Source organism: Aspergillus pseudonomiae (assembly GCF_009193645.1).
Source record: "Aspergillus pseudonomiae strain CBS 119388 unplaced genomic scaffold BDV37scaffold_32, whole genome shotgun sequence".
NCBI classification, from domain to species: Eukaryota; Fungi; Ascomycota; class Eurotiomycetes; order Eurotiales; family Aspergillaceae; genus Aspergillus; species Aspergillus pseudonomiae.
Genome location: NW_022476024.1, coordinates 51,384 through 65,134, shown reverse-complemented (window position 1 = coordinate 65,134; position 13,751 = coordinate 51,384). Strand labels below are relative to the sequence as shown.

At 47.5% G+C, this 13,751-nt stretch overlaps 7 protein-coding genes across 7 annotated transcripts; 3 read left to right on the top strand and 4 right to left on the bottom strand.

Moving 5' to 3' along the window:
* Positions 1-21: 21 nt before the first annotated feature.
* Positions 22-2,360, top strand: BDV37DRAFT_116141 (uncharacterized protein). The gene is made up of 2 exons (XM_032078481.1): positions 22-327; positions 382-2,360. The coding sequence occupies exons 1-2, from the start codon at positions 122-124 to the stop codon at positions 2,240-2,242; spliced, it is 2,067 nt and encodes a 688-aa protein (XP_031941499.1). The 5' UTR covers positions 22-121; the 3' UTR covers positions 2,243-2,360.
* A 255-nt stretch (positions 2,361-2,615) lies between these two features.
* BDV37DRAFT_282988 (ubiquitin carboxyl-terminal hydrolase family protein) lies at positions 2,616-4,519 on the bottom strand (the record flags this gene model as incomplete). The annotated part of the gene is made up of 2 exons (XM_032087190.1): positions 2,616-3,784; positions 3,841-4,519. The coding sequence occupies 2 exons, from the start codon at positions 4,517-4,519 to the stop codon at positions 2,616-2,618; spliced, it is 1,848 nt and encodes a 615-aa protein (XP_031941498.1).
* Positions 4,520-4,694: 175 nt separating this feature from the next.
* On the bottom strand, positions 4,695-6,003 carry pre1 (proteasome core particle subunit beta 4). The gene is made up of 5 exons (XM_032081918.1): positions 5,727-6,003; positions 5,514-5,671; positions 5,195-5,444; positions 4,999-5,122; positions 4,695-4,936 (listed from the first exon to the last, which is right to left on the bottom strand). Coding segments are annotated over exons 1-5 (612 nt in total). The 5' UTR covers positions 5,729-6,003; the 3' UTR covers positions 4,695-4,858.
* Position 6,004: 1 nt separating this feature from the next.
* On the top strand, positions 6,005-8,259 carry BDV37DRAFT_247801 (ribosomal RNA-processing protein RRP9). The gene is made up of 2 exons (XM_032081917.1): positions 6,005-6,465; positions 6,525-8,259. The coding sequence occupies exons 1-2, from the start codon at positions 6,091-6,093 to the stop codon at positions 8,013-8,015; spliced, it is 1,866 nt and encodes a 621-aa protein (XP_031941496.1). The 5' UTR covers positions 6,005-6,090; the 3' UTR covers positions 8,016-8,259.
* Positions 8,260-8,475: 216 nt separating this feature from the next.
* On the bottom strand, positions 8,476-8,917 carry BDV37DRAFT_116082 (uncharacterized protein). Its single transcript, XM_032078479.1, has one exon. The coding sequence runs from the start codon at positions 8,765-8,767 to the stop codon at positions 8,534-8,536; it is 234 nt and encodes a 77-aa protein (XP_031941495.1). The 5' UTR covers positions 8,768-8,917; the 3' UTR covers positions 8,476-8,533.
* BDV37DRAFT_116096 (uncharacterized protein) lies at positions 8,918-10,905 on the bottom strand. The gene is made up of 4 exons (XM_032078480.1): positions 10,624-10,905; positions 10,447-10,566; positions 10,296-10,388; positions 8,918-10,235 (listed from the first exon to the last, which is right to left on the bottom strand). Exons 1-4 carry the CDS (start codon positions 10,705-10,707, stop codon positions 9,069-9,071), a joined length of 1,464 nt encoding a protein of 487 aa, XP_031941494.1. The 5' UTR covers positions 10,708-10,905; the 3' UTR covers positions 8,918-9,068.
* A 962-nt stretch (positions 10,906-11,867) lies between these two features.
* Positions 11,868-13,599, top strand: BDV37DRAFT_247797 (coiled-coil-helix-coiled-coil-helix domain-containing protein). The gene is made up of 4 exons (XM_032081916.1): positions 11,868-12,499; positions 12,807-12,914; positions 13,062-13,089; positions 13,227-13,599. Exons 1-4 carry the CDS (start codon positions 12,414-12,416, stop codon positions 13,251-13,253), a joined length of 249 nt encoding a protein of 82 aa, XP_031941493.1. The 5' UTR covers positions 11,868-12,413; the 3' UTR covers positions 13,254-13,599.
* Positions 13,600-13,751: the final 152 nt, after the last annotated feature.

The following is a 13,751-nucleotide window of genomic DNA, read 5'->3' as shown; positions in this document are numbered from 1 at the left end:
TCACTTACAGGTCGGATACAGGTAAGTTTAATATGGTGAAAGGTGAAGTTTACATTACCCAGAGAGTTGATTCATAAGTCTTGTTTTGCAGACATTCAGAAGCTACACTCATATTCCCCTGATGGGTATCATAGCCCATGAACGTGCTTCATATGGCATATTGGGGTTTTACTTCGCAGGGATTCCAGCATGGGCTCTATCGACATGCTTATCAATTTGCCGACATCATCCTCTCGAGCGCTTAATTTCCTCATTGCAAAGCAGATTTCCTGACAATGACGTACTTTCGAAACTTGTGCGGTCATCATTTACAATTCTACATTCTGCGTAAGTGGGTTCCGAGACGTCAGATGGTGTTAAAAGAAACTAATGGTTGCATAGGGCTCGGGGAACATTACTTGTTCTCGCTATACAATCTTATGTGTATTCACTCTTACAATCGCTTCACCTCGTTCATCCGTATGGCTTCCCAGGAATCCGGTTTCTGGCACCTTTGGGAGAACTTACCACAATGTTATTGCCACCCATACCTGCAGCCTTCACCTTGCAGTCCGTGGGCGATTTCTGTTTGAACTTACTGAAAGCCCCTCCACTTCTTGTCTACCTTTACGTCTATCTTCGTCCAGTTATCGAGATAAGGCTTTACCGGTTAATTCGCCGACGACTACCAAAACCAACGCTTGCGGATGAGCTATCCATCAAAGTGGCCCTCGAGAATGACCTCATCGATTGGATGGCCCCAACCCTTGGGCGCAGATCTGAAGAAGAGAATCGTCGTAACAATCTTTCTTTGCTTGAAGATCTCATGTGTGAAGTAAAATTTCTTCAGGGCTGGATGCTATCGTGGTTTGGCGTTAAGACGCAACGAACATCAGCAGCCCCCGAACAAGCTGCTGACTCCCGCCGCAGACAAGAATGGCTTGAATCCTTACCTATAAGCGTCGAACAACTGCAAAATGAACGACAAAACCGAACTCGCCGGTTACAACAAGCAGTACCTCCAGCTCCAGAAGAGGTGGTCCAAGCTCATGAGGCCGCACGCTCTGGTCAGCCCAGCACACCTGTTACTGCCCCAGTACCCGATTCCGGATTTGACTTCAGCGGTGACCGTGTACTATCGAATGAGGACGAGATTCATCAGTCACCAGCACAGATGAGCACTGGGGGTCTTTCAGAGATGGCTCCACTAGGCCGTACAAGCGATTTTTCTCCCGCTGCTAATGTTTCTCCCGCCGTAAACACTGAGGCGCATGGCGAACATGATGCTCACGAAGGCCAGCAGAACTCACGCTCAAACACCCTTTTCTCTCGACAATCATCCCCCGAAACATCTTCACCAACTTCTCCTCACGTTCGTGCTTCTTTAATTCACCAGAACTCTGATATCATTACTATGCAGTTGGAACTCTTGGGCAACCGTAATGCTCAGAACCCGGGCCAATTGCGTCCTCGGCCTGGTAATGATATCGACTTTCCAACTTCTAATGGCGAAACAGGTCATCGCCGCTCTATTACGGAGCTCTTGGACACAATCCTAGCTCACCAAAACCAAAGCCTCTCTACGATTGTCCATTCGGATGCCGTGGACAGCGATGGCCTCTCAAACATGACGCCAGGTGCATCTCCTGGAAATGGGGAAGATGTGCTAGGCCTGATGCCTCAAGGTCAACAAGAAGCTCGAGGAATACATGATTTTACCGCCGAATCTCCTGTCGAAGGGCCGTCGTCAAGTCTTGCCAACATACTGCCAGAAAGTGTGGAAGAGCCGCCCAGCCAGGAAGATACTCGTAACCATCCCTCCGAAGCGGAGCCAACTGCGGAGAACGATTTCGATTCAGGCATATACCCCCGTATATCCGATCCAAATGTGCGCGAAGGTCCTTCAGAGAACACGAATTCTTCAAGTGCCCACCGAATAACAATACTATCGTCTCATCCTGTCGATTCTCTTGCCTCTCATCTCGCGTCGATGATCACAACCGTGCTTTTCATTCCCCTCGAATCTCTCTATCTTCGCTCTCTTGCTTCATCCTATCTATCATCTAATGCATCGTCCGCTGCTGATGTCCGCGCCCTAGGGGCTTTGGGCGGTGGTGGCTCTCGGTCTGACATGCTTGCATACATGGGTAAATTAGCTCTTATGATGGGGCTGCACGCTGCTGTAAATGCTGGTGTATGGGGAGTAATCTCAGGCACAGCAATTAGGATTGGCAGAAGATTCTGCGGATGGGGAACACTATGAGTATTTTGTTGGAATGCCCACTATAGATACCCACCTATTTGTATTGCGATTTGGACGAAGCAGTTCAGTCAGTTGAATCATATATAACAGAACATAATACTGAAGCCTATGGCCACATCATCATCAATGCTGAAAGGCCCTACCGGATTTTATATTTACATTACCTCGCTTCAAATAATGTAGAAAAGGACAAAATACCCAAACAATATTTTTTTTTCTATCATCATCATTACCTTAATTATACAAACGGTACTATGACACCAAGCTGGGAACGAACTTACATACATACACATCACATATTAAGAACTAACACCAGTACCTACCCACCTGTGGAGCTGGAATGTATTCGATGTGGATGATGACGTCCCAACATCTATTTTGCTGGGTTCTTCCCCTTCCGACTGTTCATGCCCGGGACCTTTCGCCGCTCCCAAACCATAAGATATCCCTCTCGGGTGAATAGGGTTTCGGTTTCTGCCTTCTTGACGAACAGATCCTGGACCTCAAGCCACTCCGGTCCTTGCTGTTCACCAGCACGCTCGCTGTGTTGTCGACTATTCTCCGCAGACATAGCCTTGTCGTGAAGCTGGACCATCCACGAAACCTTCTCGCTGCCTGCACCAGCGCCGGTCGATGATGACCCGGATGCTGCGTTAACACCCTTATCTGCGGCTGCCTCGTCGGTGGCACCAGGAACAGCTACAGCTGGGTCCAGGATAATGTTGGCGACGAGGTCGTAAAGGATCGGTTCACCTGGCGGCCAAACGTCCGGGTTCGGTTCTACGTAGGGAGACATGTCCAGGGAGCGGGGTGACGGAAAGGTGACAATTGTCGGGTTACGTTCAGATACGAATCTGTTCTTGCTGAATCGCTTGATATGGAATAATAGGTAAGGTGGAAGGGGGTGAAGAAGGCGGTGGCGGACTCGATGAGCCAGCTTCTCTGAAGCAGTGATGCCGTTGTACTTGTTTAGTAGTGTTGTCAGAGGAACATGGGGAATGATTGATTCCCGATTGGCGGATTGGAAGAGAGGAGTGGGAGGTAAATCTAATGTGAGGATGAGAAATGGAGTGGTCTGGCTTTTAATGTCGCCAGATTCCGTAAAGACTAGACGAGCGTTTTGGGTATCTGAGTGAGCAGTGATTGCTTGGCTTTCAATCTTCAGGTGGCCTTGGAATGCGGCCTGAACCACACTGGTTGGTGTCTTGGAAGGTTTCTTAGAGCCCCCGAGTGAAAGATGCAAGTTGTTTAGGAACCATGACATAAACTCCACCGGGTCAGACTGTTGGGTCAGTGTGAAGCGCTTTGATGAACGAAGAGCAATCTCCTGTAGCAACTCGTGCGGCGACACATGGGATCGGAAAGCCTTTGGATTCCATAGCTTTCGCACTAGTGTGCTGAAGCGCAGAGCTAATTGAGGTGTGCCAGGTGTCGGGAACTCATGTAGCAGGAAGTAGTTGCGAATTGGAAAAACATGCGCCAAAAGTTGCACGACCACATTCAAGTAGTCATTGGCTTTGATGTTGTTCATACCAACGAAACCTATGTAAAGGGTCAATAATGCTCTGGCGGAAAGTAATCTATGGGTATAAGCATACCTGGTCTATAACGATTTCCTGCGAGATCGAACGCATCGTGTACCTCCTTGTCTAGCTTGGAGACCTCATCCTTGCTATAGTGCGGGTCTACCACGTACTTGATATCATCCAAGCTCTTATTTTTCACTTCATAGCCCTCCGGAAGGACATACACCTTCTTGGTTCCCATATTGATAAAAACATGATGGCCGACTTCAAGCGCATGGAAGTAAGCATGCGACTTCGGGCCCCTGCCTTGAAAGTATTTGCCGCAGACAAGACACGCATATACATTGATATTCGAAAGGGTAACCGAGCACAGTTTTTCGAAATCGAAGTCAAGAATTTCGCGATTAATCGTATCAAGATAAAGATCGCTATAGCCCTCCATAGGTGCACTTTGGCGCTTGGGAGCCGCAATTACAGGCCTGTCATCGTCGGCATCATCGAAATCGGACTCAGCGCCATTATCCACCGCCGCTTCTTCCAGCTCTTCACCCTCCTGGTCCGCAGCAGCTAGAATATCATACCCTTTGCGTTCATCCTCTTCTCTCTCTTGGCCGCTCGCCCGTCGGAATGGAAGAGCTCCATGGCGCGGATCACCTTCCTCGAAGTCGTCCTCCACACGGGCCTTTTTAATGGCGGGAGAACCGGCGACAGTATCTTCCTCGAGCGACAACTCAGCTTGCCTCTTGGACATCATGACTCTGTGTAAAGGTGAATTAGACACGAAGATTCTGTCTCCGCGGGATTGAAAGCTGGAAGACGCGATGGGGCCGCGGAGTGCAAACACGGCAAACACCCGCTATATACAGCGTCATACATGATACAGTGAGTAAAATCCGTGTGGAGCATTGTGACAATACGACCGAAGAAGCAGACATTCAAAGGGTCATTTCTCTTATTCTCTACCTCGAATAGATTTGTGGGCGAGACTACAAAGTCATGAAAAATACCCTGCCATGCAACCGATCGTCTGAAAAGCAAGTCCCGTAAACCGAAAACAAAAGACAAAAATGGTATGATATACAACACCGCATTAAGCACTCTTGACGATCTTGTCATTATCAAAGTCTACTTCTCTCACGCCATCTTTGGTCACAACCTTTACCAAAACCTGGAGAAAGCCAGTTAGCCAATATTGTACCAATTCAATAGAAATATCTTCTTGCAACGTACCCCCTTGTAGTCAATCGGCAATCTACGCTTTAGCTCGTCTGTGCACATCACTAGAAGCTTTAAGCCTTCTTCGAGGGAAATATCGGGGTGGTGGTGTTTATCGAGTGTTGAGAGACAGTAGTATCTAGAGTGTCTTAGTTCCGTGCTCCTCCACAGCGACCGAACTGGCAATGAAGAATTGATATTCAAAACTTACTGGGCATAACCATGAGCGGCATATGGTACTGGTGCCAAAGATGCCAGATAGTCTATCCAGTACAGGTGAGGCTTCTCGGTGATTCCATCGACACCAGCGAGCAACAGGTTGACCGTGTATGGACTCCGAGATCGCAGACTGCGCGCAAGTTCTCCTCGGACAAAGTTGGCAACGGCGTTCGGTCCAAGTTCGGTATCATTCCGCATAGTATATAGTTGGATGTTCGCCTGAATATACTCCGCAAATTGCACTGTATCGGGAGCAAATTAGCTGTGCCATGCTTACACCCCTCCATCTCCACATGTGTAATCCCACGCACCGGTATCTCCTGCCTCTCCCGAGAAAGCCATCAGACTGTGTTTGTTAAGCTGTCGTGTCTTATCATCTTCGGCCTTAAGAATAGTTGGGCCCCTCATGGCGGCTTTGGACGCTGCCACCAGGACAAAGTCCTTGCCGGTGATACCCAATAGAACCTCCCTAGACGCTTCAATCAGCCGAGAGGATTCTCATCAACATACAGAGGTTCACATACATTTTCAAGCTTTAAGTGTATGTCAAGAAGATATAGAGGTCAGGAAAGGTGCGAGAAGAAAAGGAGATGGAGGAAAGGTGAGGGATTCAAGATGATGGATCAATCAAGCATTACACGCCGCGCGGAGCTTGATTGCCTGGAGCTGTGCTTGCGAGCCTGAGGCGGAGAGCTGCTCGGCTGAGTCAGCAATTAGGCGTTACGTTGTTGCGCTTTCCACCTGCACGGGCCACCGGCAGAAAAAAAGTGAAAGTAAGTTGCGCATCAAAAAGAATTCCGAACAGCTCTATCGTTTCCACCCGCCCCAATCGATTGTGCGTAGCGTCGGAGGTCCTATTGCGCGGAATTCAGTTGATTATCTTGGATTATGTCGTCCTTTTTCACATTACCCGCTTCCCAGCGGAAGCGCAAGAGGGAAGACCGCGCCGGAGCCCCCGCGTCGAAGAAACGAGGTGTTGATGCAGATGGAGATTCAGGCGCCAAGGGCAGTAGAAGGACTAAGGGACGGGAGCAATCAATTTCAGGTAGTGACTTGGATGAGGATGATGCCGAGAGCATTGTATCTGGAGTTTCAGGAGAAGAGAGTGATTCGGACTCCGACGAAGGAGAGACGGCCGCAGACCGGAGATTAAAGCTTGCTGAGAGATATTTGGATAATGTTCGGGATGAAGTAGATGAATATGGTTTCGACGCAGCAGAGATTGATCGAGATTTAATTGCTGAGAGATTAAAGGAGGATGTGGTATGTGCCCTCAGTTTTCGCTACCCGTGAGATCAGCCAACAGCTGATTCCTAGCGCAGGACGAGTTCAAAGGGCGCACATATCGTCAGATAGCTTCAGATCTGTCTTTCTCCGCAGCCTCGCATTCATTCTTCCGGGCAGATACCCAGTCGACAACGTCCATTGCCGTCCATGCACCATATGTTTATACGGTGTCGAAAGATAAAACGTTAATCAAATGGGAGCTTGCCACCCCCAGTCACGCAACCACAGATTCTTCAGCAGGTGAACAAAACAGCTCATCGAAACGCCCGCCAAGACCACAACGGAAGAAGCCTAAGCAGGTGAGGTTTACGCGGGGCCTGCAAAAGATTGCTGAAAGTGATGAGGAGCATGGTCACACTAAGAATATCTTGTCCGTGGCTGTATCGCCATCTGGAAAGTTTGTTGCTACTGGTGGAGAGGATCGGAAATTGATAATCTGGGATGCAGAGACATTGACCCCATTGAAGACCTTTACACAGCACCGCGACTCGATCAGTGGGCTTGCCTTTGCTCGTCATATCTCTACCATGAGCTCCGGAGAACAACTATTTTCTGGTTCTTTTGATCGGACTATCAAAACATGGTCCTTAAGCACTGCAGGCCATGCATACGTTGAGACATTGTTTGGCCATCAGGATCACATCTCTTCTCTCGCTGCGATGACAATCGATCAGTGTGTCAGTGTCGGAGCCCGCGATCGCACCGCCAGATTGTGGAAGGTCGTAGATGAGTCTCAGCTAATCTTCCGTGGAGGATCTTCCAAGCACTCCTACCAAGAAAACAACCTTGACTGTGTGGCACCTTTGCCTCCGAATCACTTCGTTACCGGTTCGGACTCTGGCGCGATCTCCCTTTGGTCCGTCCATAAAAAGAAACCACTTCACACAATAACTCTCGCCCACGGTCTGGACCCTCTACCTCCGCTCGATGAGCTGTCTTCAGAAGTCGATCCGAAGATAGCCGCGTCGAATGCCCGTCACATGCGGCGCAATCCTCGCTGGATCACCGCGCTGGCTACGCTCCCAGGCACCGACATCGTGCTTAGCGGCAGCTGGGATGGATGGATTCGCGCATGGAAAATTTCGGAAGACAAGAGAACGATCATCCCACTGGGGCCCATTGGCGGAGCCTCATTAGAACCTGATACCCCATCTCAGCAACTGAAACAGTCCCTAGCCTTCGACAGCCCAGTCGACGCAGACCAGATGGCCATCAACGGGTCAAAGCAAAAAATGGATGAGATTAAAGAAGAGGCCGAGCCACTCGTCAAGGGCGTCATCAACGGTATTGCAGTTTTCGAGCGTCGTGCAGAGACCAACAAGCCCGGCCAGTCCAAGCCTAAATCGAAGCCCGCCGAACCAGAGCCCCGAGGTCTCTGCATTGTCGCAGCAGTGGGCAAGGAACATCGCTTTGGCCGCTGGAAAGGCTTCGCGAACAATTACCACGAGGGATCTGCACCCGATGGCCGTAATGGCGCTGTGGTATTCGAAGTCCCTTTCATAAACGGTAACCCTCAATCGAAGTGAGGTGTATTCATGAAATGGGATGAGGTTATTGTGACATGGCGTGTGTATCCACATCTTTCTCTACCTTGTATTTTATTCCCGGGGCGGTGGTCTTTACATATCTTTTAGAGGAAGAAAAAAGTTCTCTGCATTGGAAGCTGTTCCTTGGGCTGAAGGGCGTTGGGCCTTGTATATAGGCGTACTGCAATGATTTTGAATGGGTTATGCTTCTAAAGTTACCCACCATTAAAGGATCCAATATATCACCGATAGTCAACCTCTGTCAGGTGAAATTAAACTCTTGACGCTTCTTGCGTTAAGAGCGTGCCCTAAGAGAAGAAATACTCCGGAAAGCCAGCACTAAGACCCAGAAACACTGATCTTCAAAGACGACTAGTATAATAGTTTCGGCGAGATTATCAGCTACAGTTGGCGTAAACCTACTAATATAGACCCTGAGAAGCATACTTCAAGTTGTTTTGATGGAAATTCTCATCACATTTCGTCCCATCACGCAGCAATTCCTGAAGCCCGAACTACTAGTGATGTTGATACATACATGCTAAAATTAGCATGGAAAGGAAGCCCGCTAGGATTATTAAAAAAGGAAATAACGAAAAGAAGAACTGATTAACCAATGCACAAGGTAGCCAGAAAGGAATCACGCAGAAAGTAGCTGGGGTATAGAATGGGTTGGGTCTTAGTTTTTCTTCTTTGTAGTCAAATAGTGGTTGATGAGCGAAGAGCCTTCTCCTTGCCAGTACCAGTCTCATGTACCTTTTGGGACTAAATGTTTCAACCCCTTAAGGTGTAATTATAACAGGTAGGCTTAGTCGGGCGTGATCGAACATCCGGATCAGAGTTATCCTTGAGATAGTAAAGTCCAATACATGGATGTCGAACTCTGAAACACACGCCCTTATGTAGCCGCACTAATCCATGCAGCCTGTTCCTTTGTCCGACCTGTCTCTATCTGCCCTTAAAAGAAGCTATAGATAACGAGTCCTATAAGATCCACCTTGAAGATCATCCGGGATTATGGTCAAATCGTATCTAATGTAAGGGTAACGAGTGTTAACGAGCGCCATGCCGACAATTCCTTCGGAACGGTCGAACTGGGCCTTCGTCAGAATCATCGTCTAGAGTTATTGCATTCGAGGCGGAAGTTCCTGCCGTGTTTGTAGTTTGACTACGTGATGCCTGCCGGCGCATCGCGTAGGGATCCACGTTCGGAGCTCGCGGAGCTCGACTCGAGAGGACAGGCGAATTTGAAGCCCCATTAGAGGCTGGGAATACGCGGCGCCGATTTCCGCTTACGGGAGGGCGGATAGGCTCATCATCTTCATCATCTTCATCATCTTCATCCTCGTCATCCTCGTCATCCTCTTCGCTATCTGGGATCTCGTCTAAGCTACTCAGATCATCATCGGTACAGTCGTCGGCCAGAGGCATGGTCATCTCTGAGCTCAACTGGACTTGATATTGATCTGGCAAGTATCGCGTTTCGGGACCTCCAACTACCGTAGATCTGTCCGATTCCGAATCGTGATCCTGGTCGATATGTTCATCGTCATCAATAAACGAGTCCATGTCTGTGTCTTCCGAGTAGTCGTCAGTCTCTTCGGTGTCATGAGCAGTTGAAGACGTGTCATCGATGTGGCCATTGTGCGCAAAGACATGGCGGTGTGGGGGATGGTGCTGATGATAATTGTGAATTATGTTGTATAAATGACGGGGAATAACTTCAATTCTTCCCTGAATATGAACCCCATTCTGGAAACCGTTCCAATTGAAATCGTCTAATTCGCCGAATCCATCTTCGAGTTCGTCATCCAAGTAGTCCGTCATCTCAGAATTCTCCTCTGAATCGGTTAAAATTGAAACGGTTGAACGTGAATCGGTTGAATCTGATGCATCTGATGCATCTGATACGTCTGATGTATCTGTAATAGCCCATTCATCTCGTCGGTATCCACACTGTGCGCAATTTGAGTCTTCCAATTCCCATGAACAGCGCGGGCAGCGAATGACATTATCCTCCAGGTCAACGATGGGCTGCGCGACGGGGAGTTTTTTGTTGAATGCGCCGCGGAATAACCCGCCCACTTTGGGATGTGTGTTCTTCTTATCGTTTTCCAACTTTTCAGCTTCCTCACGTTGATGGCGCGTATGCTCGGCCGTCGTCTCTCCCTTTTCTAAAAGCTCTGCACGACTCGTGAATAGTTGGACAACAGCACGGATCTATACGCGTTAGGTACCAGATGATTAAATGAGCGTTTTATGGGCTTTCAAGGTACCTACCAAGTATGCAGGGGCAGGTGGTGTTTTAACCGGAGCTCGGCAGTCGGGGCATGTTTTATTGGATCTCCCGCCAGCAAACCATGACGTTAAACACTAAAGCTCGGAGGGTTAGCACTCTAAGAAGACGATCATACAGATTAGGGCCACAAACACTATAGCAAAATGAGTGTCCACAGGCAAGGGTGAAGGGTTCGTACAGTGGCCTTATGCAAATGCCACATTGTAAGAGCGCGCGGATATCGTCGACATGTCCCTGTAATGTTTCGGAGAGCTGAATAAGAAGCAAATTAGTGCCCTTTCCTTCAGAACATATACTATTACGGCTCACCCCTGGGACATCACCTCCAAGCGTCGCGTTTGTGTTGTTGGAACCCTGTCCGGACCTGGTTCCGACGAGAGTTGACTCGGACATTTGCGCAAGACTGTCGGAACGGATCCCGATAAGAAGGGGGAGCCAAAAAGTTTTCTTGAAGTCGTTCCGCGAGTTTTGTGAGGAAAAACTTGTCGGTGTATTGGGAGAAAGAGACGTGTCACGACAGGTGGTGGCTAGATATATGGGCTCGTTTTTTAAATAAGGAAGGGTGTAGCCGGCATGACGGGGAGGGGGGCGGAGTTCGAGTTTACTTTAGAGCTGTGAGTGATAGGATGAGGTAGGCGATAAGAGACGGATGTATGAACGGCGCTTCTGATGTCGTTTAATTGTTTATTCCCGGTAAGCTGGGGTTGAAAGTAAAGCGAAACGAAGAAGGAAAACAAGAAGCCATCAGGATTGGACTGCAGGAGTGCATGCCTTGCCTTTTTTTTTGCCTTTTCTTTTCGGAAGCTTTTGCGCAAACCGAACAAACAATCGAGACGCTGGGTTTAAAGTCCGATCGAATTCTCCACCGGAATGGACTAAAGTTTAGTCCCTCACTAGTGAATGAAAGCCGATCAATCATATCTTCCTTCACTTCCCTTCTCTCAGCCAACAAACTCTCCAACATCCTCCATCCCGTTGTCTCTAGCTACGTGGTACGCGCTTATACAATCACCAGAAGATTGCAACATAAGATTGTTGTCACCATTCCCCCTCATACTGTCGTTAGAGCGCAATGGAGTGTCGAAGACAATCGAATAATTAATCCGTTCTCTCTTTTGTCCCGCCAGCTTCTCGCTACTCCGAGGATGAAACTCCGTAGACTACAGTTCGAATGTATTGTATAATATTAGCATACCTACGGCACCTTGAATGAAAAAATAGGAGGGAGGGGCGGAAGAAACAAAAGAAAAAAGAAAGAAAAATACTAAAGGAAACAAATAGGCTATTTAGGCCCATTGTACTCCGTTGTCGATGGGAACATGATGGGCCTTTCCTCATCCCCCACAATAACCGCTGGTACAAACCCATCGCGACAAGATCAACCGTGATTACCTTTTCAATATCATTTTCTTTATTCCTTTTGTTTTTATTTCCAGGCTACTGCACTTCCTCCGCTCTCCAGTCTTGCGGGAGATTGCTTGTCACCAACAACGAGAGATCATATTAGCGCTAAGAATGTTAGATGCGCGTAATGGTGTGATATCATGCAAGCCCGGCGCTTCAGCCGTGATAATGTCATCCCATTTTATCCATCCTTAGCCTCCACCTCCACCCGACCACTTGTAGCCTACTCCGCTAGGTTAGTTAGCTAGTACTAGTGTCTGAGTCTTGATTAGTACTCCGTACAAAGTTCTTCAATCGACAGCTCAACCGGTGGCAAGCGAATAAGAGATTAACCCTTTCAGGGTACAAGAGTCGCTCAATATTGTTCATGGTAAGTACTATATCACCAGTGAGAGAATCAATTATAATCAATATGGTTATTCCAGTTTCATAATTCTTAATATTCTCGGTATCTTTGTACGAGTAAAAGAAGTATAACTTGGAATTAGGGACTCGTTAGTTACGATGGAACAGCATGACTAAAGAGATGTCTGTGCCAAGACCTTCAATTGTGGGGCCAAACTTCTCCAGGAACAAACCTACATTGACTCGGGAGTAGTACTCCTAGTAAGAACCGCACCACTTTATCATCCATACTGGCCAACGCTGTCGCCTGCATCAATCACATACAATTGACCCCTTTTAGCCCCGCAATCATGGCGTCCACATCAGACCGACAATCCGATTCATCGGGACAAGACCATCCTAATTCTTGGTCAAACACGGAACAGAGATTCACGAAGTAGGTCGTCCAGCTATCTTCTACATTATCAACGCCAGAAGTACATCTCACGGATGTTCCTTATGTCAAAATCTTTGCATCATCATCATCTTTTTCTTCTTCATCTTTTCTAAGAGGGATCCTGTTTCAAAAATTCTTAAAGTCAAGTCACTCGTAGTCTCTTGAATCAGGGTGCACATGTCATGAAACCTGAGGCTTGATTCTTAGCTCAACCTTTTCTTTTTGACTCATTTGGACTCTTCTTTTTTTCTTCTCCTATTTTACCCTATTTCCCATAAATTTACTGATGACATACTCCATATTCCAGCAAGAGTGCAAGCGAGTACTATGATCCATGCCAAGATTTCGCTGATCGGAGTTTGAAATGTATGAAGCGGAACAATTTCGACAGGGAAATGTGTCACGATTACTTTCAGTGAGTATCTAGCCCTTCTATGTCGATATAGTACGGTGCTGTAGACCTAGAGATGGGCCTCCTATCCGCGAGCTAGTAGTCTGATGCATTCACATGTTTCCTGCCACGTTCTTACCAGAACCTGTAGCTGACTCAAATGCGTGGTAGGGCTTACCGTGACTGCAAAAAGCAGTGGGTATGTATCTATATATCTCTCAAGCTAATTTGCGTTGATATTCCCAATCTATTTCCTACCCTCGATGGCTCAATGGCCTAATCCTGCCCATCTCAGTAGAACTCTATTTTAGGCCTACTTTGCTAATGATATCACAGTTGACACAGAAAAAGCTTTCTGGATAGTCTCACCAGAGCTAGAGTGCCAGGCGATCAATATCCCCGGTGCCTGAAAGGATTTCCTTCTGGTCTTCATCAGCATTGCACTACACATCTCGGAGCCGGGCTGTCCTATTGAAAGATACTGGTAAGAAACTGGGCGATCGAGCATCTCGAGCTGAAACATACCATTGATTGGCACATAAGCTTCTTCTCCAATTGATACAGCTTTTGTCCTTATCGTGGATGTTCGTCTCTTCTTTTTTTTCCCCTTGCTTTTCGGCAGAGGGGGGATGATAGTTCTGATTGTCTCGACAAGGTTCTGGATAGTTGTCCTTAAGTCTGTACACTATAATTATGTTCTAAGCTACCGATTTTGAGATGACTGGTCTTTTCGCTCTATATATGTACCATAGAAATACTTAAGCAATCACTTCTTGTAAGATTTTTACCACATGTGAGAACGTTATGTTATCATGTTAAAATTGGTGTATATAGCCTTCTCAACCCTTGATGTATGTTGAG